We start from the raw sequence: 24903 nt of genomic DNA, 5'->3' as shown, positions 1-24903 counted from the left end.
ATCAAAGAGGAAGTTCTATGCTGGGTTACTAAACATCCTGCAGACTCACATGTTTCCTCAGCAGTCTAAGATACATACAAAAGTCCATGACCCTAGAGTAAACCAGACTTTCTTTTTTAGTCAGTACTATATTTCGGGACCTAAAAAGTATACATTTTTGGAAATGAAGAGGATTAGATATAAAACAATTTTGTGTTAGTGCTCATATACTGACAGTAAAAGTTAACAAGTGTTCCGAGTTATTTTGAATATTTTCAACTGGAATGAATTTTCCAGCGTGTAAATTTCTGTGGGTAGAAAGCTGCTCTCCCAAAAGAGAAGTGAAGAGTTTGAATGGTTAAAATGTCATAAATGCCTTTCTGCCTGAATCACAACATGGATTGAGAGACAAACAAGGACAAGCGGGAGTGAAGTGAGTATGTTGACCTTGATTCCGTCTCTGTCTAATCATCAAAATGAAACAGTGTATCCCTTCTAGATTAAGGAACCAAAACCACAGAAAAGGAAACGGCTCTTTTCTACATTCCTCTTCTGCCAGCAGAAATTGTTTGTGTGAGCATCTCAAGGACGGCATCATGTGATCTGAAAAGTTTTCAAAGCTGAAACCACGCTGTGGTTTGGTTTAGTGCTGCTCAGCAGGTGAACTAAATCCTTTAACTGACTCTGAGACAAGAAAGTAAAATGATCTTTTTAGACAGAAGACATCTCCCTCTGTGCTGCAATTTCTTCTTTTGTGTACTCATAGGTGAGGCATTTTAATTCAGTGATGACTTAAAGTTTTTATTTAATATATCCTGCCAAATATTCCTTATTGCCTCTCTATCTTTTCAGGAGGTGTGTCTGCAAAAGACATCATAGCCACAGTGGGAACAGATGTTACTTTGCCATGCAACTATGATGCTCAGTACTATGGTAGGCTTTCTACATGCTGGGGCCGTGGGGCCATCCCCAACAGTGGCTGCGCAAATGAGGTGATCAAGACAGATGGGACATCAGTGACCAGCAGACTGTCAGAGCGTTACCTGTTCATGAATGATCTTGGTGGCGGTGATGTGTCATTGACCATCAGGCAGGTTGAAGAGGGTGACTCTGGGATGTACGGCTGCCGTGTGGACATACCAGGCTGGTTCAATGATCAGAAAACCCAGCTGACTCTGACAGTACTGGCAGGTGAGACCCACAGGGATGAATTATAGTCTATAAATAAGAGGAAAAAAGTATGTCAGAATTTGTGATAAAAATTCAAAGTTTGATTACAGACTCCCTGCGTGTTGGAAAAATATCTTAGTCAACGTCTGCAAATTCTGTCATTCAAGAAGCTGGAATGAGTTTCGTTTCACAAATTTAGCTTCATCAATTACTGAAACAATAGATTGATTGTAAAAGGATGTTTTAGTTTTTATAATTAATTAATTAACTGTTTCAGCACTATACTATACAGCACTGAAGTGATAAACAAACAAACAAACAACAAAATACAGTTCTGAGGTACTTATATCTATTTCTGCTACTTTGTACTTCTATTTTGCTACATTTCAGAGGGAAATTTTGTACTTTTTAATCCACTACAAGTAATTGATAATGTTAATAACTAGTGACTTTGCAGATACAGATTAATAATACAAAATTAAGACGCAATTATGATGTAATATTCTTAAGAATAAGACTTTATGGATCCCTAGGGAGAAATTCACAAGCTACCATGCAAATTAAGTATATAGAGTGGTTAAAATATGTCCCAATCATATAATATTATTCTGAAATGGCTTATCCTGCATACTGAGTACTTTTACATTTGGTACCTTAGGTACTTTGATACAAGTGCTTCTATGTTTTTACTTAATGAAAAATTTTAATGCAGGATGTAACCCTACTTGTAATTCTACAATGTGGTCTTTCTGCTTTTACTATGAGTTCTGAGTACTTAGCATTGTATTTAGTTTTAGTTTTTTTTTTTAGTACGCCCTAATCCTCTGAAGGTGGAGATGAGAGAGGTGAAGGAAAGAACTGTCACAGTTCGCTGGACTCCTCCGTTTGATGGCGGCAGGCCCATCACATCCTACAGCATCGACCTCAAAAACAAACAGGGTAAGCAAGCACAGGAGGCACAGCCCAATTAAGAGAATTTAAACATTAGACAGTTAATTACATATTGTAATGAACTTTAGAGTATGCAGTGTGGTTTTTATCTATGCATTCCTGTTGCACAGCATCCTGGAGTACTGCAGTAAGAACTGAAGTCTCAAATCCTGAACTGACTCAGGTGACTTTGGTGGATTTGCGTCCAGCCAAGACCTACAACCTGCGCATGTTCGCTACCAACAGTATGGGCATGAGCGAGCCCAGCAATGCTCTGACAGTCACAACCAAAGAAGCAGGTAAAGTCAGGATTTCTTAATAAAAAAAAAAAAAAAAAAAAAAATTAGAATTATCCAGGGCAAAAATAAATAATTTTGATGGATCTTCCCATAAAAATTTGTTTTCCCTTCAGCACCAGAGGGTCCTCCTCTAGATATGCAGCTGGAAGGCCTTACTTCTAAGAGCATTAAAGTCACTTGGAAGGTAGGGGGCATATTAGACTACTGTTGTTTTCTTAGTAGCACTTCGTTGGAGGCTTGAAACTTTATTTACACATTCAACAACCTTCTCAAAAAGTATTTTCTGAGATTAAAAAAGGCCACAGATGCCTACATATTGCCTTTTTTATCCAGGATTAGTGTCTGGACACAGTTTATCATACATTATATATGTAGAAGGTGAAACATTTGTATTATAAAAGTGTTTGTGTTCTCTTGACTAGCCTCCGAGGCCTGAACTCAGAAATGGTGTTCTTCGGAGTTACAGCATCAGCTACAGAGAGTATGACCCCGCAGGCAGACAGTTCAAAAGGTGGCAGCATGTAAGTGTGACTGCGACACAGGACATAGAGAGTGTCGTCCTGAATAACCTGAAGCCTTCCACCAGCTATGGCGTGCTTGTACAGGCCAAAACAAATGCAGGAATAGGACCTGCCTCAACTGCGCCTCTCTGCTCCACCCTGGATGAAGGTGAGCTGGAAGGGACAAGAGGATACCAGTCCAAATCTGACTAAAAACATGAACTGAATTATCATTTTGATGCATATTTCTACTGAAATAATGTATTTTATTCTGTTTCAAGTTCACACAACTACAACTACAAAAGCTTCAACTAAGTCTACTTCCACTACTGCTACACAGTGGATAAAAGACACTACAAATCTCACTCCAGGTATGTGTACTGGGTTGGTGAAACTAAACATTTTGAAAATGATGAAAATAAAAGATTGATTATGACTGGGAAATATATTTTTTTATTCTGTCCAAAGTTCATACAACTTCAACAGCTGAGCCTGTTACTGCTGCCACAGTCTGGGAAGAAACCTCTACAAGTATTATGTCAGGTACTTTATGTTTTAGTTTTTAGCCTCTCATTAACTGGTGAAACTCTGATTAAAATCCATTTGGTCGAGTAAAATTTGTCTCTCACTATGAAAATTGCAAACATTTGGCATGAGGTCATTAAGAAACTGTTAAAAGTTGTTCCACTGACTCTGAATTAATGTTACTGTTTCTCAAGTTTTTTTTTATTTTCATCCAAATTAACTTGGACCCAAATACAAGTTAGAGCACACAGGTGCTGTTCTGTGTCCAGTAGGAACAGATCTATTATTCACAGCTCCAGGTTTTGTCTATATTAAACTCACATCACAAACTTGGGAGTGATTTTAAATTCTGATTTAAATTTCAGTTCTCATTTTAACAACATAACAATGCCATTAAGACTTATTTTTTTTAAATACTGCCAGTCAGACCTTTCTTAAAAAGATGTGCAAACACTCACACTCACACTTTTATCACTAGTCACTCAGACTACTAGCTCCTACTACTAACTCCTTATTTACTGGATTACCTGAAAAGTCAATAACAAAACTACAGCTAGTTCAGACTGCTGCAGCCAGGATGTTCACTAAAACAAAGAAAATGGAAATGAAAATGGATCACATTACTATTGATACTTGGTGGGAGGAAACTAAAGTCTTTTTTTTTTTTTTTGGTAATCTGGCTTTTAACTGGGAGTTAAAAGGGAGTAATGGGAGCAATGTTATAACCGTACTTTTTAAGCTTCAGTCATTGGATTTTTAAATTTTTTCCCCTAATGGTTCTTTAACATAATTCTACTGACTTTAATTTATATTTTAATTCTTCTATGTGAAACAATTTGGGCTGCATCTGTGTATGAAAAGTGCTATATAAATAAAGCTAAGCTGAGATGAGTTGAGTTCTACATGATTATTACAATCCGTCGTTCTATTGAGAAAAAATGTTTGAATTCAATAATTAAAATGAGCTGTATAAGAAAACATCTTTCTTTGTTAAATGTCTCTGCTCTGTGCTTTATAGTGCCCCCAGATCCCCCAGTGGTTGAGTTAAAGGAGGTCAAAGATAATACAATTTCTCTTTTATGGACTCCTGGGTTTGAAGGTGACAGCCCCATTACTGGATATTACCTGGAGTATAAAGCGGTTAATGGTGAGAAAACATTTCAATAGAGTAATTAAATTGTTGCCACTTCACCGTAATTCAACTGTGAAAGATAAACCTCCGTTCTTAATCCTCTTGGCATTTGGTAATATTGTGCAAAATCTTTTTTTTTTTTTCACAGCCTCGTGGGATTACACAAAGACAGTTGTAGACTTTAGTCCCAACCAGACAGAGGCCACAATAATAGAGATAAATCCCTCAACATACAACATCCGCATGTTTGCTAAGAACAGTCTGGGCACCAGTAAACCCAGCAATGTCCTCACCATCACCATCAGAGAAACAGGTGCAGTGTTTTCTGATTCTACCAACTGTATTCTTTATTCATACTGTCTCAATTTTATGTCACTGTGATACATGAGGAAGAACAGGACTGTTTTGGCTGACTTTACCATAAGTGTTATGATTCTGTGGTTCATTAACAGTGTCAGAGTAATTGGCTAGCTGCTGCAGACCACTGGAAATGTGCTGCTCCATTCAACCATTGTACTGTTGATGTATTGTTTTAGCATGTTTAGCAGCACTTTCAAAACTTCCTCTTCGCTAAGTTCCTTTGTGGTTTATGTGTCTGGCAGGACATCAGAGGGATGATCTTGTTACCACCATATCTACTGACACTCACGCTGCTGTAAGTATGAAAGACATATATTTTATAAGACTTCAATAACACCAGTGATGGAGGAAGTATTCAGACTCTTTACTTAAGTAAAAGTACTACCACACTGTAAAATACTCTGTTAAAAGTCTTGCATTGAAAACGTTACTTTAATAAATGTATTAATGTATTATGGTGGTCAAAAGAATCATTGATAGCGTTCTCTTTCAGTACCTTGTGTTAAAAACAATACAATGCCCATTAATTAATTAATTGCTTAAAGGGACAGTTCATCCAAAAATGAATCTTCAGTCATTATCTACTCACCCTCATGCCAACTGAAGGTTGAGTTTATTTTTTTAGTCTACAAAACACTGCTGGAGGTTCACAGGAAAACAGTGTTGCAGAATCTCCCAAACAATGGAAGTGAATGGTGACTAGTTTTGAAACATAAGAAAACAACTGAAAATAAATAAATAAATACATAAATAAATAAATAAAATCGTGTAAATCAAGTCTTCTGAAGCCCCAACCTGCCAGGTTGACATGAAAGACATCATTTACACCATGTTTCTAGCCTGCGTCTTCACTGTAGATCTTTAGGTTTGAGCCACGTTCACATTCACATGCTGAACTTGGTGTGTGTGACAGTGTGCGAACGGCATGATGGGACTTAAGGAGACTTGGAATACACCAGAAGTGCAGTATGGAGGCATTCCAAACTTCAACTGGCGTGCCGTTGTATAGATAACAACTTTTCATTTTTGGTTGACCTATCCCTTTAACTAATAAATTAATTAATAATTTATAATTGAGGAAAAAAAATGATAAAAGTTAAAAATTCTAGTACTGTGACAGCTCTATTAAGTATCAGGAATGTGTACTTCAAGAATCAAAAGTAAAATTTCACTCAAGACAAAAGTGGCCTGTGGTTGTTATAGAATTATATTTTATATCATTACATTATTATTTCTTCTGCACTGATGTAAAAGCTTGATGTTACTGTTTTAGTTGGTTGCGGTGCAGCTAATTATTTTGAACAGGACAGCAACTAATGATTATTTTCATTATGGATTAATCTACTGATTATTTTATTGATTGATCAACTGATTGATTGTTTTGTGTGTAAAAATTGAAACAGTAGTGACAGCAATAAATTTGACACACAAAAAGCCAAAGTGACACCTTAACAAGTTTTTTTTTGTCCAACCAATAGTACAAAATTCAAAATGATTAAAAATCATTTTTAAAAAAAATATTAAAATAATACACAAGGAAAAGCAGCAAAATCTTTACATTTGATGCCTTATAAAAAATGTTAAGCTATTTTTCTAAGGCACCAGTATAGAACAAAAACAGAGCTAGAAGGAGAGTGAATAATGGACTTAATGTTCATTCATTAGGTGACCAGATGCTCGATTTCAAATGAATGCTAATGTTTCTCTGTAACCACAGCATGCAGAACATTTTTGTTTGCTAACTTTGGTGGCGACTTGTTTTGATGCTCTGCCTGTTAATAACACAAGAGAAGAAGAGCTTAATCTCCAGTAAAAGTGTAAAGTTGAACAGCTGTTGAATGCTCTCTGCCAGGCAAGCGTCGACGAGATTCAAAGTAGTCACCTGGTGGCCATTGTGGTGCCAGTGGTGCTGGTGGTGTTGGCTGTTGCCATAGTAACCACGTGGCATCTTCGACGTAAGTATTTCTATCATTTTTAAATTTAACCAAATCAGACTAGATGTCCTTGTTTAATCTGATCTCCACAAATTGTTCACAGGAGTAAAGCAGAAAAAGGGCAGCCTGAACATGTGAGTATTTGTAATATTCAAACAGAGATTTAAAAACACTTAACCGCCTCTGCTGTACTGAACAATGACTTTTTCTTGTCTGCAGCTGGCTGAGTGGTGGAGCGCTACGTTACAGTGGCTCTGAGTCACTACAAGAGCTTTGAAACGCTCAGTTTCTTCATGAAATGGGCCACAGAAGATTGTATATTTCTGTTTGTTATGTCACTGAGGAAAGAAGCGACCTGTGCTACGTTTAGCTGATTCAAACTAACCAAATGAACAAATCATCTCTATTTTGTAAACACTCATTAATAAACTGTAATCACAACACCAGCGTGGTTTTGGTCTTGGTTTTTCAACAGCCTATTTTTTTATTTGACATGTTTGGTTGTTTTCTCTCTTTGTATCACTATACAGTATATCTGCTGTTTTTACTTTTCTAAAATCAACAGGTGACTAAGTAACTTTATTACTTTATCTTTGTGACTTTATCTTTAATGGAATGGTACCACACCTTTGCTATTTTACCTCATGGTAATAAATTTGTTCACTGACATGTATTCTATTGTAACTTAGTTTATTTACTTTTTGTGTCATGTTGTCAGCCACCACTGAGAAAATGAACACAACAGATGTCATTTTTGGTTTCCAACCATGAGCTGTCTCAATCAAGGTTATTACAGGTAATCAAAACTAAACAAAACCCTAAAAACGAGGCCTAGATGTGAAAGAAATAGTTAACTGAAATAAAGAGCAGACTTCAGAAAAAAACAACTCACTGAAAACCAAGCAGACCCACTCTGGAAGCTAACTGAACTCAAAACAAAAAATAAAACAAACTTCTATCTAAATTTATGCAAACTGCTCCCCAGACAAAAATCCTCTCAATGAAATGAGTTTGATTCATCATTGTAAAACTGAATCGTCTGCACCAGGCTTATTCAGTTACTTTTTTCTGTTTGTGCCAAGAGCCTTTTCTCCATTTTATTAGTTTTCACAATTGGAAAAGAAACATGTTTAACCTGTTTAATGTTATTTTAAAAAGGGAAAAACCAATGCACCTGTGTAATCCCATAGAAGTAGCTTGTTTTTAGTCAAAACATCTTAAAAAATATGTCTCTATCACTATCACCCATAAACTTAGAATAAAGTTAGTTACAGTTATATACTTTTTCATATTTGTAAATTATCATTGGCCAGATTGTAATTGTTAAAAGGCCCATGAGCTGACAAATAAATAGGCCTGGTCTAGACTCAGGTGTACGTCATTTTAAAAGAGTTCAGAGCTGTTAACTGACCAGTTCTTTCAAATAAAACTTAACACTGAACTCCACTTATTATTTTTCCAAAAGACGAGAAAACAGTCATGTGTGACATTTAATTTCTACAACAGTCAGAACCACTGACTACCAGTGTCCACCTACAACCACAAGAGGGCACCAGAGTCCCACCGGTGAGACGACATTAACGCTCTTAAGCGCTCACTCTGATCTCACCTCATCATCCACAGAGCCGTCCTCAGGGGCAGGCGCCACAGCCAGCTGGATTTCCATCCATCTGTCCTGTAAATCTCTTAATTGTTCTAATTAAGGAGATGAGGAAGAGGAGGAGATCTGATACCTCTACGGAGCTTTGAGGCAGCTGCCTGCGAGGGAGTCTCCTACTAATGGGGGATCACGGGGGGGATACCCAAGCTCGTGTCTCAGCGGGGGACCACAAAATGGATCGATGTTTGTACGTGTGTGAATGGGTGTTTGAAAAAGGGGTTTTCTGCTTATTATAGCTCTTTCTACAGAAGGCCTATAACTAAACCACTGATGAAGGAGCTGTTGTTCAAAGTGTTACACTTCCTGAGAAATTGACTAATTGTCTACAGAAGTGTAAATATCTCTTGATTATTGGTTTGAGTTGTAACCCATCATAAACTCAGAGCTGCTGACACACAAAACCACAATGCCCTGTGTGACTGAGGCCTGTAAACACAACTCCACCACATCCCTCTTCTCTGGACCCCTCACGTCCGCTGTCCACTGCCCTTCTCCCTCTTTTACCTCCGCCTCCTTACTCTGCGTTTGCTTACACAAACACCAGAACCTTCCTGTCCTGGTGCTTTCCTCCATCTCTACACATCTCCATCCTCTCCTCCTTTCATCCGTTTTCCTCTCTGTTCAGGCACTGCTGATTACACCGTGTGGCACTTACATAAACAGAAGAAAAGAGCCAAGGAAGGTTGTGGGAAGCATTGGTTGGATGACTTTGATGAGGTCGCTTTGATTGGCCACACAGCCAAAAACCAATTTACCCCGCAGCCACCTCCACCCCCAGTCTTACTGGTTCCCCTCGGACCATTCCTGCCAGGAGTAAACCACACAAGGCAACAAACTGGAAGTCAATACAGCAAGGATGAGGAAACGGCTGATCTCGCTGACCTTCAGTCGATTAACAATGTGTCATCGCCCCAACAGTTTTGTCACCTTACTCAGAGCGGGGCTCCCCCACCCTCTTTAAACATCTTCTACTGAGACCAAACATCCATTAAGACAACAACACAACACTCCTTATGTAAGCCACGCAGAGCTGTGTCAGCTGTCTCTGCTAAAGGCTTCAGTGTGTGCAGGTGGGAGATTGAGGGGGCGGGGAGGGGTGCGTGGTCATAATAGTGGCAGTATTAGCAGTGGGGACAAAGTTAGTACTGTAATAAATCATGCACTATGGTTCTGGCCACATCAAGGCACCAGCACTCAGGAAATAGAGACTCTGATGGGTACCACACACACCAAAGACTGAGCTCTGCAGGAGGGGCTGGTCTCCAGGCCTCTAGAACGGATGCACGGCCCTGGGCCGGAGGAGCTGCCAGATGTTGGCCCTTCTGAAGCGCCTTATGAATTTGCGAACAGCAAAGCAGATGCGAGTATTGAACAGAGCAGAGCAGAGTTGGGTAGGAACAAAGAACAAATACTTTGATACTGTATTTAAGTAGAGTTTTCAGGTATCTGCACTTTACTTGAATATTTATATTTCTGACAACTTTTTTACTTTTACTCCATTTACTAATTTTAACACAAAGTTCTGTACTTTCTTTCTTTTCTTTCAGTTTTAATTCATTTGAGGTGAATTATTATTATTTATTTCGATCATGAAGCACCGCTGGTACAGTCTTAGTGTGGTGTGTGGTTTTCTCTGCTCTGTTCTCACCCGTGTCTCCTCCCAGGTACCGCCATCCCGCTTCTAACACATAGAAAAGACGGTTTATCAGTGCATGTCACTCACAACAGATGTAACAACATGAATGTGAGATTCAGATAGCTTTGCACAGAAACAGTTGGTAGAAATGTCCTTAAGAGAACTACTTTTTACTTTAACACTTTGAGTACATTTCAGAGCCTGTACTTTTGCACTTTAAATCAGTAGTTTTACAAAGTGTTTTTACACAAATATCTGTACAAATACATGAGTAAAGGCTGTGTCTGCAGAGCAGAAATGAAAGGGGCAAGTAGATGAGGTGGAACAAAGCAGGGGGACACAGAAGCAGTTTGTGAAAGCATGCAGAGTGCTGGGGTATGGCCTATTTGCTGATGAAAGACGCACTAATTGAATCAAGTCTTTATTAAACCCCCCTGCAACTGGAACTTTTCATCTTGTTAGAGCTACAGCACGCCTGTCAGTGTGCAAATGAAAACAAGGCAGCAGAGAAGCAATCCTAAAATCAGATCCATAAGTTTTGTGTGAGTTGGAGAAAAAAATCCAGATATTACAGCCACTGATAACAAACACGTTGAGAATGATCTTAAAAAAAATCACCCCAAAAATTCTCTTCATTCATGATGAGATCTGACGGTTCATTTGTGTGTGTGTTGATGTGATCTGATTAGCCAACCTGAGCCAGATGGAAGGCAGCGCACATGTTTGAAGGTCAGACATAACAGTTTCCATGGAGACATCACCAAGTAGACCAAGTAAACCAAGTAAAACGTTGTACTGCGCTGTCGCTTCCCTGGGGGGACCTGCATCAGCCCGTGTGTGTTTATGTGTGCATGTCAGTGTGTATCTGCATGATTGTGCATGTGTGTACAGTATGAGAGCATTTGTCTGGCGTTTGCAATTATCACTCTGCACAATGCTTTTGTGCATCCACCAAGGCATTAAGATTCGTTACTGCTCCTCAATCGTGTAATTGGACGAATTATTCACAAGTAAATAAAAAAAAAAAATAGAGCATGACTCAACTTTGCAAAATCAAAATATGTTTTAAAGGAGCAATATGCAGCAATAAGTAGTAATTGCACATCCAAAAATGAGCGCTGCAGCAAAGCAACTTATTTCCCCTGGTCTCGCCTCCACAGACTCAAGGAAGCTCAGGCTGCAGGACCACAGCTGGAGCACAAGACGAGTGCAACATTGTAACAAGTGACGACAGGTCCTACATTGTCAGTTGATCAGCTGTTTATAACTGTCAGTTGTCACTCAGTGTAAGGCTAACGCTGTTATCCTGAAAGCAAAAGCCCACTACTCTGAAAATACACACTCTGGAGTTACAAGACTGCCCACCTAATTTCCTCCTTATTGCAGACACCATTAATATTTTGCTCAGTTTAACCATTATAAGCATCTTCTCCTTCTACAAGATTATTAATGACGTCTTACAACTCATGAACAGACTGTTGCAAACTTGCTGCATTAATTTTAAGTGTAATTAATGTGAAATGGACAAATAACAACACGTTATGGGCCGGAATAGAAATTTCACACCCCAGTTGTAGCATTGTTGTCAGAGAAATTAATATTTCAACTTAGCATATTTTCCTGATGACATTTCAAAGCATAATTCTATGATCTAGTACAGTAAATACAGTATATTACAGATTTCTCCTTTAAAGATGAAGAAACAACAGATTAAAAATCCTGACAGATGTAACTACATGCTTTTATCTCTTGAACTGAAAGAGTTAAAACATATGTTTGTGTGTGGATGCTAAAAATTGTGCAGCATTCGTATCAATGATGCATATGTAAACTGCAGATTTGTTATAGTATGTTATTATTGAGCACATCTTGAGCTAAGTGGCAAATTTCAACCTTCTCGGAGGTCTAAGTTTCCATAGAAACACACTAGACTTTATATTGATGTAGCGAGTTTATCAAATGCTGGAAAAAAATGTATTTGGCAGCCAGTCATTGAGGACAGAAATAGCTATACTGACATGCTTGTTGCCTCCCTTTTGCACACCCATAATCCTTAATGCTTGCAGATATTTCCATAAACGTTTGAACATCCAAAACCATATCTTGTACGATTCATATCACACGTCACCTCTCATTCAGGCAGCATTAAGTGTCAGAGCTTTGAACAGAAGCATGGGTCTTAATCTGTTTAAATGTGCTTCCTTCTCGACGCTAACACCACTGACTTCTGCTTTTTTATACACCTGCCCAGAGGCGAGTTCTAGTAAGGAGAGGCGTCGAATTGGAAGACCTCCATCGTCCTGGCAGCTGAACACAGTGGAAGTCTTGGATCTGTTCAGGGGATTGGACCAGCTGAGCTCTGCCATGGAAGACAAGTGGCTGGCGCTGTTGAATGGGAGAAGGAGTGTGGAAGGATGGAGGGGGTAACGTAGAGGAGGAGGGAGGAAGGGAGAGGAGTGGTAATCACATCAGGGGATTAGTGGCTGTTATTAATGGAGGATAAGGCTCTTTGCTGTCACTTTCTCACTCACTCACACACACATACACACACACACACATCTATCTCTCTATCTATCTATCTATCTATCTATCTATCTATCTATCTATCTATCTATCTATCTATCTATCTGTCTATCTGTCTGTCTATCTATCTATCTATCTATCTATCTATCTATCTATCTATCTATCTATCTATCTATCTATTCCCTTGTCTGTCAGATGGTAATTCAATTACACAGCTGTCTCTCCTCACCTCTGGCCTACGGCAATGCGTTATGATTTTGGTTTGTAATATTCTCGCTACCTACTTCATGAGGGAGAAAAATGATCTGCTCCCGTGTGCAAATCTGTGTGTGTGTGTGTGTGTGTGTGCTGCTGTGTGTGTGTGTGTGTGTGCTGGCATGCCACCCCTTGAAAGATGGCCATTCAGTGGTGAACAAACAAGACATTTGTCTAAAGTCTTGCATCACCTCAGGAAAGACTCTGTGGAAATGTGCTTTGCCAGGTTATCTGTGCTGTTATTTTCAGTCTCCCTGTGACTCACAGGATCCAAACTTTATGGCAAGATTTAGACAAAATAATAAAAATAAATAATAATCTTTCCGACACCTACCTGTCATTTGTGCCACATACACAAAACTTAATTTGACGAACTGTCTAACCTGTTTTTTCACTACAATGCTGACGCATATGAATTAAAGGGTGTATTACCTACAGTACATGCTGGTTGACATGTTGCCAATTAGGAGAAGCAGAGAGGAGTACCAGCATGGGTGCTAAGCAATGCACTACTATGGACAAGGTCAGCAACTTAAGGTATTTTAGCCAGTTAAAGAAGGTCAAATAAAAAAAAAATCTATATCACTTTAAGTGTGTGCTATATTTAGAATGTTTTCACTACTCTATCTTAACATCAGACAGCCTTTTCTGACAGAAAACTGCTTCTGTATAAGCCAAAAAGGAGTCTCTCCAAACAGGCGAAATCAGTAATTTTCCCTCACAGAAACACTGGAGTTGTTCGTTTACCGCTGCATTGATCAGTTAATTTGTTTGTATTATTGTGTGACTTTAGTGTTTTAAAAGGACAGTTCAGTTTCACAAAAATCACATAATAACACAAACTAACAGATTGAGCCAGCTGTAGACCTGCAACTCCTGTGTTATGCAAGGTAAAATGACTAATTTTGCCTATGGAGTTTGGCTGGTTTCCCACAGGAAAAGTCTGATGGTAAAGTAAGGTTGTGAACATACTCAAAATGTAGAGTACACACCTTTTGTTGCAGACCCTGTCCACAGCAGTACATTGCTTAACTGAGGGTACGCTGATGGGCATCTACTATTGGTAACACACTATCTATATAAGCGCCTTATACAATCCAGCATCGAATAACCAGAACTATCCCTTTAACAATGAACACACATTCAAGTATGGGTACTCTGACAATAGTGGTGTGTATGAGCCTGTTAAAGTACAAGATCATATTAGTAAGGACTTATTAGCCGGCATAAAGCCAAGCACACACACAGGCACACACACATGCATGGGCAGATGACAGTCACAATGGCTTCTCAGTGAGAAGATGTATGGGCCCGGGCTAAAGAGGCACATTTGCAGGCTCTTTCATCAGTGAGAATTCGCCTCAGCGTTGCAGAGAGCCACAAAGACACCAGCATCCCACCGTGAGCCGCAGACACAGCTGCACCGCAGTTTCATCATCTGAATGGAGTTTCACAGCAGTGGCAAGGAAACCAAAGTCCCCGAGCCCTATCATATCACCCGAAGACCCTGGAGGTGCAGTGGCATGTCGGAGGAGCTCAGAGGCGGCACAAATAAGTAAATAGACAGAATCCACATGCAAAGCTAAAAGAAAAAAGGGGAAGGGGAGGATGGAGAGAGTTTGAGAGGCAGTGAGCCGTTCCTTTTGACCAAGCAACAGTGAACTTGATATTTTGTCTTTGCTTCCCTATCTTGAAAACCTTACAGTAGATAAAGCAGAGCAACTTAACTTGTGCACGAAACTTCTTCACAGCTGTTGAATTAAGATGCAGTTACTTAAATAAATTGGAAATTTGTTACACTTTTTTCCAAATAAGTAAACAATGCTAAGAGTACAACTGCCTGCATGTTTTTACATGGCTGTGTTTTTAAGTTGGTCCCTATGAACAGAGGGAGCCGAAGGCCCTGTGGGGATACACACATATATCCGTAGACACACACACGCCAATCTCTCTGTCTGTCAGCTCTGTGCTCATAATCACATCCTATCCCCTCGTGTTCCCATACACACAACCCCCCTGCCTCGCTTCACTGTGGAGGGAGAAAAATGAGAGATCCCTCCAAACGCTCTCTAAGATTAAGGCTTTGTGTTTTACATGTGTTATCGTTGCTTCCCTTCGTTATCCCCCTGCTTTTGTCTCAGCCTCCTCCTCTAATTAGAATCTTGTCCCTTTCATTCCTCCATGCGCCTTTCTTACACCTGTGAGAGCGTGGAGAAGAAGAGCATGGAGAGAGAAGAAGAGGAGAAGAAGAATGAGGAAGGAACGGGGAGAGGAAAGATGAAAAGCGCGCCACACGGAGCGAGTGGCGGAGCGTTGTGGAATGCGGCGTCTGAGGGGAGGATGAAGGCGCTTGTCACGTCTCATCACACAAACGTACACACACGCACACACACTTAGACACACACACACACAACCTGGCTGTGGTGCAGCAGAGACACACAGTCCCGCTGAGCCGAGCTTTGAAAAGAAGAAAGTGCAAAGGGAATGAAAAAGAAGAAAGAAGAACAAGCAAGAAGAAGCCACCATGTTGGATGTTTCATTTTGACCCATATTTGTCCTGACGCATAAATCAAACAGGCGCTGAGGAGCCCAGCGCATCTGTCACGACAGGGCGTTGGAGAAAATATCTAAGCAGATCCACCCGAATGCACACACCGCTGGTGGCATGAACCGCAATTAGGAACTGCAAATAATAAGAATAGAATATATACAATGTTAAGGCAAGTAAGCCTTGATGCCACGGTTGTTTTTTTTCTCAGAAACATGAACTGCTCTAACAAGCATAAAATCATTGCCTTCCCTGCCTGCTCCCTGCTCCATTCCCCATCCCCTCTCCTTTCCCTTCCCTCCTCGCCTCAGCCAAGTTCAGCGCTGTCTGTCTGTCCCCTGGCCCTCAATGTGGCCTCCTTGGCTGTTTATGTGCGAGGTGAGGGCAGGCTGGCACTGCGCCTCTGTGTGCGGTCAGGCCGTGTTTACATCTGTCTGGCCCTGGAGCCTGGAACCAGGAGCTGTGCGCCGGTGCATCCTGGACATCTCCCAGAAGACTGTAGTAGGACCTGGGGATGGACTCTCAGTGAGCCTGATGAATGGCCTACAGTCTTGCAGAGCCATACATGTCCCTCTGCATAACTGACCCCCTTTTCCTACATTGCTCTTAAATCGTCTACTGCTTTTGTCATTAACTGCCTCCAACTATTGCCGTGCTCTGCACTCTTCCCAGACTTCCCAGTATCTTCACATAGGAGAAAGTATAAGGAGCTTTTCGGCTGTGTGTAAGGAAAACTACAGACTCTCTTTTCTTTTATTGAATGTCTATATGTTAGTACTTAGGATTTGTGTGTCTGAGATATGTTTAACATGCACTAATCTGCCAGAAGCAGCAAAGAAGGGAGAGAATTGAATAGCACTGGTTGTGGTACATGACAAACAGTGTGATCTGCCTTTTGTTTTTGATAGCTGATGAATATGCATGTGGCCCCGGGAGTGACTGAGTTTGGGGTGGGGTGGGGGCTCAGAAGAGCATGTTAAACAATGGAATTACATCTCTGACATGCATCCACCGCGAGGCTGGGATTAAACCCAGCGCAGAGGAGAAAAAAAAAACAGAAAAGAAGGAAGAAGGGAAAGAAGGGAAAAGGATAGAGATGGAGAGTGAAGCGATAAAGAACAGATCCGCTGCTTATCTATTGAAGAAATGGAGGCCTCGGGGAGAAGAGGGGAGGATGGAGATGAGGAGGGAGGCAGTGGTGGCGAAGAGTGGGGAGAGGCAGGCAGATGAGGGGGGGAGCGGGTCGTCAATCCGATGTATTTAATTTCTTTTGCTGTTAGTGAATCATCAAGGGGATGATCCAACAGCGGATCAAAAGAACGAGCAGGGGAACGGGGAAAAAAAGCAGATTAATGCAACAGAACAAAGGAGCAGTCTCTCCAAGATGATCGCAACTCATCCACTTACCCTTCCTCCTTCTCTGCCCGCTCTCATCTCTCTATCTTTTTCTGTTTTTCTCCACAGACAACTTTCATAAACTGTATGAAGACATGAGAGCATTGACAGGAGCTGATCATGCGGTGGGATGTTCGCGCCCTCCTGACAACTCCAAAATGTCCGCAAATGACCAGATCTGATAGCATCTGTTTCTTCCCCACGAGCTTCATCTGCGTCCTGTCGTGTATTGTGGGCAGCCTCCCGCAGGGCTGCGGGCAGACCACTTGTTTAGTCTGAGCAGGCCTCGTTGGGCGAGACTTGAACAACTTTTATGAAAAGCCTACAGATCAGAGCGGTGGATGTCCAGTCAGCATGTCCGTTTTTATTTTGAATCCCCGGGTCGACTCAGACAATGTTCGTGTTTAAAGTGAAGCCTTAATCTGGACTGTTATTTCCCAGTACAGCCATAGCATAGTTCCCCTTGAGTGGTGTTGGTTTGTGGTGGTGTCCAACGTGTTTTCATGTAAGTATTGTTGTTGGCCCACAACTACTCCTTCTGTCTTTGTGCTGGTGAGAGGAGAGCATTATGGGCAATGGCTCTGGCTGCAACACTGTGGTGAAAGTATTCAGCTCAGGAGGGATTGGGATTGCAACAGAGGTGGCAAAAGTACACGCATTCTTTACTCAAGCAGAGGTACAAATGCTTGTAGGAAAAAAAAAGAATCTGGTAAAAGTAGAAGTACTGAAGTAAAAGTGAAAAGTATAGGCTCTGATATGTACTCAAAGTATAAAAGTAAAATGTAGCCCTTTGAAGGACATTTCTACAAACTGTTTCTGTGTAAAGCTAACTGAAACTCACCTTTTCCCCACAGTCGAGTCTCCCTCTTGCCTGTTTCATGTTGTTACGTCTCTTATATTGTGTTTTTTTGTTACATCTGTCGTGTGTGATATGCACTGATGTGTTATCATCCCCTCCATTTATGTTGAAATCAGTGCTGATGTTGGTTACATTCCACAAGAGGTCCTGGGTTCAAATCCTGGACGAGCATGTTATGGTTTACTCGAGGGATAATGAAAACCCAGGAAAAAGACTAAAGGAAAATTAAAATGCAAAGTCTTGTTTTTGGAATAACAAATGTTCATAAAGGTGATTAAAACTGGTATCTCAACAACGGCAGAGAAAACTGTTGTCTGAATGAAGACTGTGACTATGATCAGCTTTAAACAGATTAAAGGTGAAATACTAGCAAACATACTACTTCCAGTAAGGGAGTCAATTTTGCTGACCCCAGCACACCATGACATCGGTCGACCACCACACGCAAGCTTCCTGATGGCCCACTGGCCCCATCTGCTCATCTTTTCTGGTATTTTGACTGTAGCTCCTGATCAGTAAAACCCCTTTTACACTGCACAAAAAAACATCTTTCCTGCTAACATCCGGTTTTTGTCTTCATTTGGAAAGGGTACAATTGACCTCACTACCAGGTCAAATGACTCTGGAGGACTCTGGCATTTATTATCTCCAGCTCCAATTGGCAGTGCTTAGTTTGACTCAGTATGTCAGCTCAGCACAGCCGCGTTTGGACCCACTTGAAGGTGTGTATTTACTGATGACTGACAGATTAACATTTAATTTTCAAAAAAATGTTTACAATAAAAGCCCCCTAACCCTAACCCCCCCCTGTTATTTTGTTATCTAAAACCGTTGGGGTGGGTTTTTTCAGCAGTAACTTAATATGACACCAATACAGCTTATCATCCTTAGAAACTGTTTGGAAAAGGGCAGGCACTTTCACAAAAAGTGGATGAAACATCTGTCCATCACATCTAACACAGGCTAACTTCAACCAATCAGATCAATCTCACTGAAGCTGATTAGGAGAAGAGTGAAAACCTTTTTCACTGAGAATAACCTTGAGTGAAGTTATTTCCTGTTCCTTCAATGAAGAAATAGTCTCCAGTTCTCATATAACTGATGCTATTGCAGTTTCTATGCTAACCTCTTCAGGAGCTGCCATTGCTTGTTTGAGATGAGTTGCTTCCATGGACAGTTCTCACTGTGATCACAGCTAAAACCGTGCCCAGAGCTGCCAGTAGTCCCCTCGAGGATGCTGATTGGCTGCACCACTTTTGATGCCAACGCAAATGGATAACTTGAAGCCTGGCAAGATGAATTCCCATGTGATCCTGTGATCCTACCAGCTGCCTCGCAATGTAAGTAAAATAAAGCAGATAACCTAAAAAGTACAAACAGCAGCGTAGGAGAGAAACTAAACTTCAAACCACAGACATTCAGTTAGAAGCTACAAAAGTACTGAACGCTGAACACACAGGCACTTAAAATGCCTTTCTTAAGCTGTAGCTCAGTTGGTAGAACATGTGCCCCACATACACAGGCTATTAGCCTTCTGCAGTGGCCAGTTCAACTCCCACCTGCAGTGTGTCGTCCCCTGTCTCTACCCATGATAAAGGCAAAAATGGCCAAAGAAATTATATTTTAAAAAAGGCCTTTCTCTCTGCTTTCCAGCACGTTAGAAAAAAAACTTCACAAACTTGTCCACTGGTGATGGAAATGGGGTAAATTGCCTATTTTCTTAAAAAATACCTGCATGTTCATACTAATTGTGGTGTAAAACCAGCATAAGGGAGTCCGTGTTGCCAACCTCGGCTCACCACGACAAGAACTGATCACCACACACAAGCTGTCTCGTGGTGTACTGGCCTTGTCTGCCCTGATCAGTGAGAGAACACCGGTGTGCTCACACACATACACACATGCCATAACAGCATGGCATAATGAAACACAATAAAAATAAACAATATTTCCCCTCAAATGCATTCAAATTAAAGTAACAAGCCTGTTTATGGAATAAAATTAGTCAGTTAGTCACTTCTCACCTCTGGATTGTAATAGTGTGTGTGTGTGTGTGTGTGTTTATGTGTCTGTACAGAAAAGGTGAGGGGCTTTCCAGGTCAGGCTTGAACGGTGCTCCAAAAGACAAATGGGCAGCCAAGACGGTTTGACCGTGTCCAGTTAAAATAAATATAAGAGGCCTCAGTGATGCTGTTGTAATCCCATTTCATTGCACCCCCCCCCCCCCCCCCCTCCTCCTCCTCCTCCTCCTCCTCCTCCTCTACTTCCAACACTTTCTCTTTTTTCCTCTCAGTTTCTCTCCCTCTCTCTGTCACCTTTTCTGTCACTCTGCCCAAACCGCTGCAACTCCCACACAGTTCACCGTAAAGCCTCCTCATACCTGCCTGTCTTCTCCAGATGGCAGATCGGAGACTGGTGCATGTGCATGTACGAGTGTTCGTGCCACTGTGCGTGTGTGTGTCTGTGCATGAGCTGTTAAGCCTAGTTTTATTCTGTGCTGGAGTCCCCTTCCCTGACTTTCCCTCCCCCTGTTTGAGTAGAATGAACTGAAGTCTGAAAAGTCAAGCGGTGTCCAGCCAAGCTCACGGATGGTTGACGGTCAATATTGACCCTGGGCTCCATGTCTCTCTCTGGAAACGAGGAATAAACCCCAAACCCTCCCCCTCCCACCATGTCACCTTGACTCGCTCACACACAGATAGGACCAAGTTGCAGGCAGAGGCTTGACCCAACCGCTGACCCTGGCCTGGGTATTTTCTCATCCCCCTGCTGGTTAAGAACAGGCTAGAAGAGGGTGTGAATCTGTTCTCAGTTGTGCGAGCCAGCAGCGAGTGATGGATGACGGTGAGATATTGTCACTGATGCTTAAGTTTGAAGGTGCATCGTTAACTGCTCTTTGCCAAACGACTACAACAAAGCCAAATCCTCATGCTCGTGTACTGTACCGCTTCAGTTCTGAGAGTTTGCGTGTCTGGAAAGAGACAGAGGGAAAGTAAAAAAGTATCGTACGTGCGTGCACTGATGTATCAGTGTGCCGCTGTGTGCTTGCCTTTGTGTGTTTGTCAGCACAAACACCTAACATTGAAGGAGACAGGCTGCCTCCTGACAGTTATTTGCTAGTTTTGGTCTCTCTGTGCTCTGTCTAACTTTCTGTCTCTCTTCCTCTCCCCAAATTACCCCTGGAGGACTGAGCGAGGGTAAACACAACTGCTGAGAAAAGGCTCGCGACACACCGCTTGTTATTGTGAGAAGCTTCCCTCTCTGCCTTTCTCTCTTCTGTTTATCAGCGGATTGTATGATTCCCTGTTTGTCTGCCATCTGGGTTCTATAGAGACCACGTGTATGCTTAGTTTTTATGCATCTGCAAAGCCGAGTAAGCATTGTGCAGCCGCATTACATCCCAGGGACATGCAAGACGCACAAGGTTTAAATCCAGAAAAGCGTTTGTTACAGCTGGGTCAGCTGCTCTGTCAGTGCATTACAGAGAAAATTATACCATTGCAAGAATGAAAGTGCTAGTCCTCAGAGGGCTCAGGAAGGGGCGACTGCGCGTGTGAGCGTAGGAGTTTGATATTACATGAAATCATTTCAAGTTCCATCAATTATCCAGCTCATTGGCCGAGGTGAGATGCCACCAGCTTGAGCAGCTTGAGGTTTGAGCCTTGCTGAGGAGAGTGAACTGATACTAAGTGATTTATTCATGACACCCCATCTCCATCTCTTTCACTCCCCTCTGAATATGAGCTGCCTTTGGGAAAAAAAAATTCCTGCTTCGCCTGATTAAGAAGAACTAGATAGATAGATAGATAGATAGATATGACATGCTCCACTTTTTTGACTGACCTGAGACAAAAGAGAATGGTATTGTGTCAAGAAGGAAGGCTCAAGCAGCGGCAGTCCCTCTAAAACAGCTTTATGTTCCTGGCAACTTAAGAAATGTGCAACATGTGCAAGAATGTCAATGTCCAGAGCAATCTGAATTTGAAAATAAATAAATTAATTAATTAAAACTAATGTTATTTGCAAATTTGAAGAAGCACTCAGAGGTAAGTAAGGGTGATTTGATTTACATAACTGTAGATGCTGAATATGCAAAAGATATTTTGTTATCATGTGATCGCTTGTGTGTGTGTGTGTGTGTATGTGCATGCATCCGTGTATGCATGCATGTGTGTGACCAGTAGACCTGGAGCTTGTCCACAGCTAATCTCAAATACTACTTGATCAATCAGCCCAGTTCTCTTTGTGCACTTCTATGCCTGTGTGCTGAAGGACCTCTGTGAATCACATTAATAAAAAAAAACTTTAAAAAGCTCGTTTTGATGGCTACATGCCGTTGACAGCCATGGCCACAGCCATTATGTTTTAAGGTCATCCCATTGTTATGAATGCGATGTCTCAAGAACGCCTTGATGGAATTTCTTCAAACTTGACATTACAGTTACTGACAAAAATTGGTAAATAAATTACATTTACTAATCAAAATGTTGGTAATTACAAAGGGTTGATATTCAAATACTATTTTCGGGGTTGTCTGGTGGGTACTTAGTGCACTCTGGTTTGTACTGCAAGTGTTTTGAGATGTTTAAAGAGACAAAAAGTGGCTGTTGATTTTTTAGTTCATAGTGCAGTATTTTCATTGTTTGCCTTGAAGTAATCCAAAAGTACTTTAGTTTAGATTACATTTTTGTAATCCAATGTCTTATGTTACCAATAACAAAACTTATTCAATAACTGACTACTAATCTGACCCAACCCTGATAGATAGATAGATAGATAGATAGATAGATAGATAGATAGATAGATAGATAGATAGATAGATAGATAGATAGATAGATAGATAGAACACCTGAGGTTGCTGCAGCCAAGCATATGTCAGGCATGCTTGAACACTCACATACACCATAATCACAGATGTCCTTGGCTTTCATCAAAGCCCCTAATTTTCCCTGTTCACATCTTATAACCCCACCCCCCATCTCAGTCTCTCACAGCGCACCTGCACTCAATATGAGCCCCCTGCCCTCCTCACCACATCACACACACACACAGATGCAGTCAGAGATTGTAGGACCTGCTTGTGTGCTCCTAAGCGGCCCTCGGCCTCGTCACCGCTCTGTGTCATGTGTCCACCAACAGGCATTACACATGAGCTACCCCTCCTACACCCACCCCGCTCTCTTTCATTCAACCTGGAGTTTCATTACAACAGGAAATCCTGAACATTTTACATTTCCTTCAGTTGTGCAGCAGATGTGCTTGACTGGCACAAAGTGAAAGACCGACAGAGAGTGTGTGAGAGCTGGAAATTCTCTCAGCAAACCATGAAAAAATAGCTAGCTACCAGTCCACATCCATGTGTTTCCTCTTTTCTCTTCATGTTAACTCGCATGTCTGTTCGCTTCCGCTCTGCTGCATCCCCAAGGTGACGGCTGGCTTGGGCAACCATGGCCATTGCCTAAAGGCTATGGGGAGAATGGGCCGGCCGTCCTTAGAGGTTTGTGGCCGAGGGGCATCCCTCCCTATTGATTCTGACCAAACCTCAACGGCATGTTTCTTTGATGAGTTCTGTCCAGATTAGTTAACGTGAGTTACTTTCCATCTCGATCAAAGTTGTCCCCATAGCTGAGGAACAAGGAGAGGCACTCCTCCTGAACCACCTTCTCCACCGCTGAACTGACCTTTTGTTGTTAACATCTGGTGAAGTTTTTCCTTGGCATACTGTGGAATCTTAGATATCCCAAATAAATTTAGATTTTTGTGTCTTTCTCTCATACACACACACACACACACACACACACACACACACACACACACACACACACACACACACAATCATGAACACAATCCCAACCCCCTTACACTCTACTTAAAATATCATTTGTTTACACCCCCCACCAAAAAGTCCCAGTGCGCTGGAATGCACAGGGAAAAGCACTCTGAAGCCCCAGTGTGTTTGCAACCCTATAAATATAGGTGGCGGTGGGGAGTGTGGTTGACCATAATTACACAGGCCCTGTTAAAGCCAAGGCGGGATCTCTGTCTGCCTGTCTGCTGCTCCCTATACCAGTCATGGCCACTCCCATCCAGCATACAAACACACACATGCACAGGCGCGTGCACACACACACATTCACACAAATACAGAAACCCTTTCAGATGGGATGTGGGTCAAAAGTTTTGTTTTTCTACATCTGTTTGAATGTTTGAAACATTGTTACTGCTGACAGTCTATTACATAATTTAACTATTTGAACAAACACATTTTTCTTTGGCTTCTGTTTTTTTCTTTACAGAAACTTGCAGAATCTTAGCTGTTTGTTAACCATGGTAATTATGGTTAGGGCCTGAAAAAAAGACATTACAGATGAACAGTTCCTAAGTTAATGTTCTTATCCTAACTTAAGATAGCAAATGTGTATTAAACAAACATCCTGACTTTCCTAAATCTTACATAAGCTATCCTAACTTTACGATAACTGTTCAGCTGTCCTAACTTTCACTTTAAACCTTTCACTTTTTCACCTGTAGTAGTAGCAAACTTACTAACTAGCTAATGGTAACTAACAATAGTGTTAGCTAAAAATGACTGGCAGTAGTGTTAGCTATCAGTAGCTAATTGTAGTGTTAGCTAATCTGTATGGCAGCTATTTTATTTATTTTTTTACACAATAGTTACTGGACTTGGTGAAGACTGTGTCTACTGTCTTCGCCCACTTGCTTTCTTTTATCCCCCAAGTTAGCATTGTTGTAAATTCCCCAAAAATAACATAATTGAACATCTCTGCAGATGTTACGAGCACCTCTAACTCATCTGTCTTGAAGTTTACTGCCTGCTATTGGTTTTGCTCCATTTCTGTATGTTTTAGTGTACAGAGGTTCTCAATCTCAATCAGGCTCCTTACAAGACAAGAAGTGTATTGGAAATTGCTATTAAATAAGACAAATGCATCTCTCTCTCTCTATCTCTCTCTCTCTCTCTCTCTCTCTCTACACACACACACACACACACACACATATATATATATTGTTTAGCTCTCTGAGATAAGCATCTATTGCTAGGTACAGTAACAGACATAAAAGTTGATAAGCAATGTTGGATCGAGTATTTAAGATTTTCTCACTTGAAATAAGATAAGTTAGATAAATATAGTTAGGATTTGCTTGTAAAATCAAATTGGGAAAAATCCTATCTTAA

General features: G+C 41.1%; 1 protein-coding gene across 1 annotated transcript; it reads left to right on the top strand.

Annotated features, from left to right (window-relative positions):
- Positions 1–541: 541 nt before the first annotated feature.
- Positions 542–7272, top strand: LOC146326951 (uncharacterized). The gene is made up of 14 exons (XM_084718416.1): positions 542–745; positions 832–1170; positions 1960–2088; positions 2211–2378; positions 2492–2562; positions 2801–3047; positions 3160–3249; positions 3347–3421; positions 4422–4550; positions 4684–4848; positions 5138–5190; positions 6748–6850; positions 6933–6963; positions 7049–7272. Exons 1-14 carry the CDS (start codon positions 682–684, stop codon positions 7104–7106), a joined length of 1722 nt encoding a protein of 573 aa, XP_084574542.1. The 5' UTR covers positions 542–681; the 3' UTR covers positions 7107–7272.
- Positions 7273–24903: the final 17631 nt, after the last annotated feature.

Source organism: Lutjanus erythropterus, chromosome 5 (assembly GCF_056507025.1).
Source record: "Lutjanus erythropterus isolate fLutEry1 chromosome 5, fLutEry1.hap2, whole genome shotgun sequence".
Lineage (NCBI taxonomy): Eukaryota > Metazoa > Chordata > Actinopteri > Lutjaniformes > Lutjanidae > Lutjanus > Lutjanus erythropterus.
This window is presented reverse-complemented; position numbering and strand designations above follow the sequence as displayed.

Excerpts from the sequence above, each read along its gene's own strand:
- LOC146326951 (XM_084718416.1), top strand. The coding sequence starts at position 682 with ATGATCTTTTTAGACAGAAGACATCTCCCTCTGTGCTGCAATTTCTTC. Across the intron at positions 1,171-1,959 it reads GACTCTGACAGTACTGGCAG|TACGCCCTAATCCTCTGAAG; the intron begins GTGAGACCCACA and ends TTTTTTTTTTAG. Across the intron at positions 4,551-4,683 it reads GGAGTATAAAGCGGTTAATG|CCTCGTGGGATTACACAAAG; the intron begins GTGAGAAAACAT and ends TTTTTTTCACAG.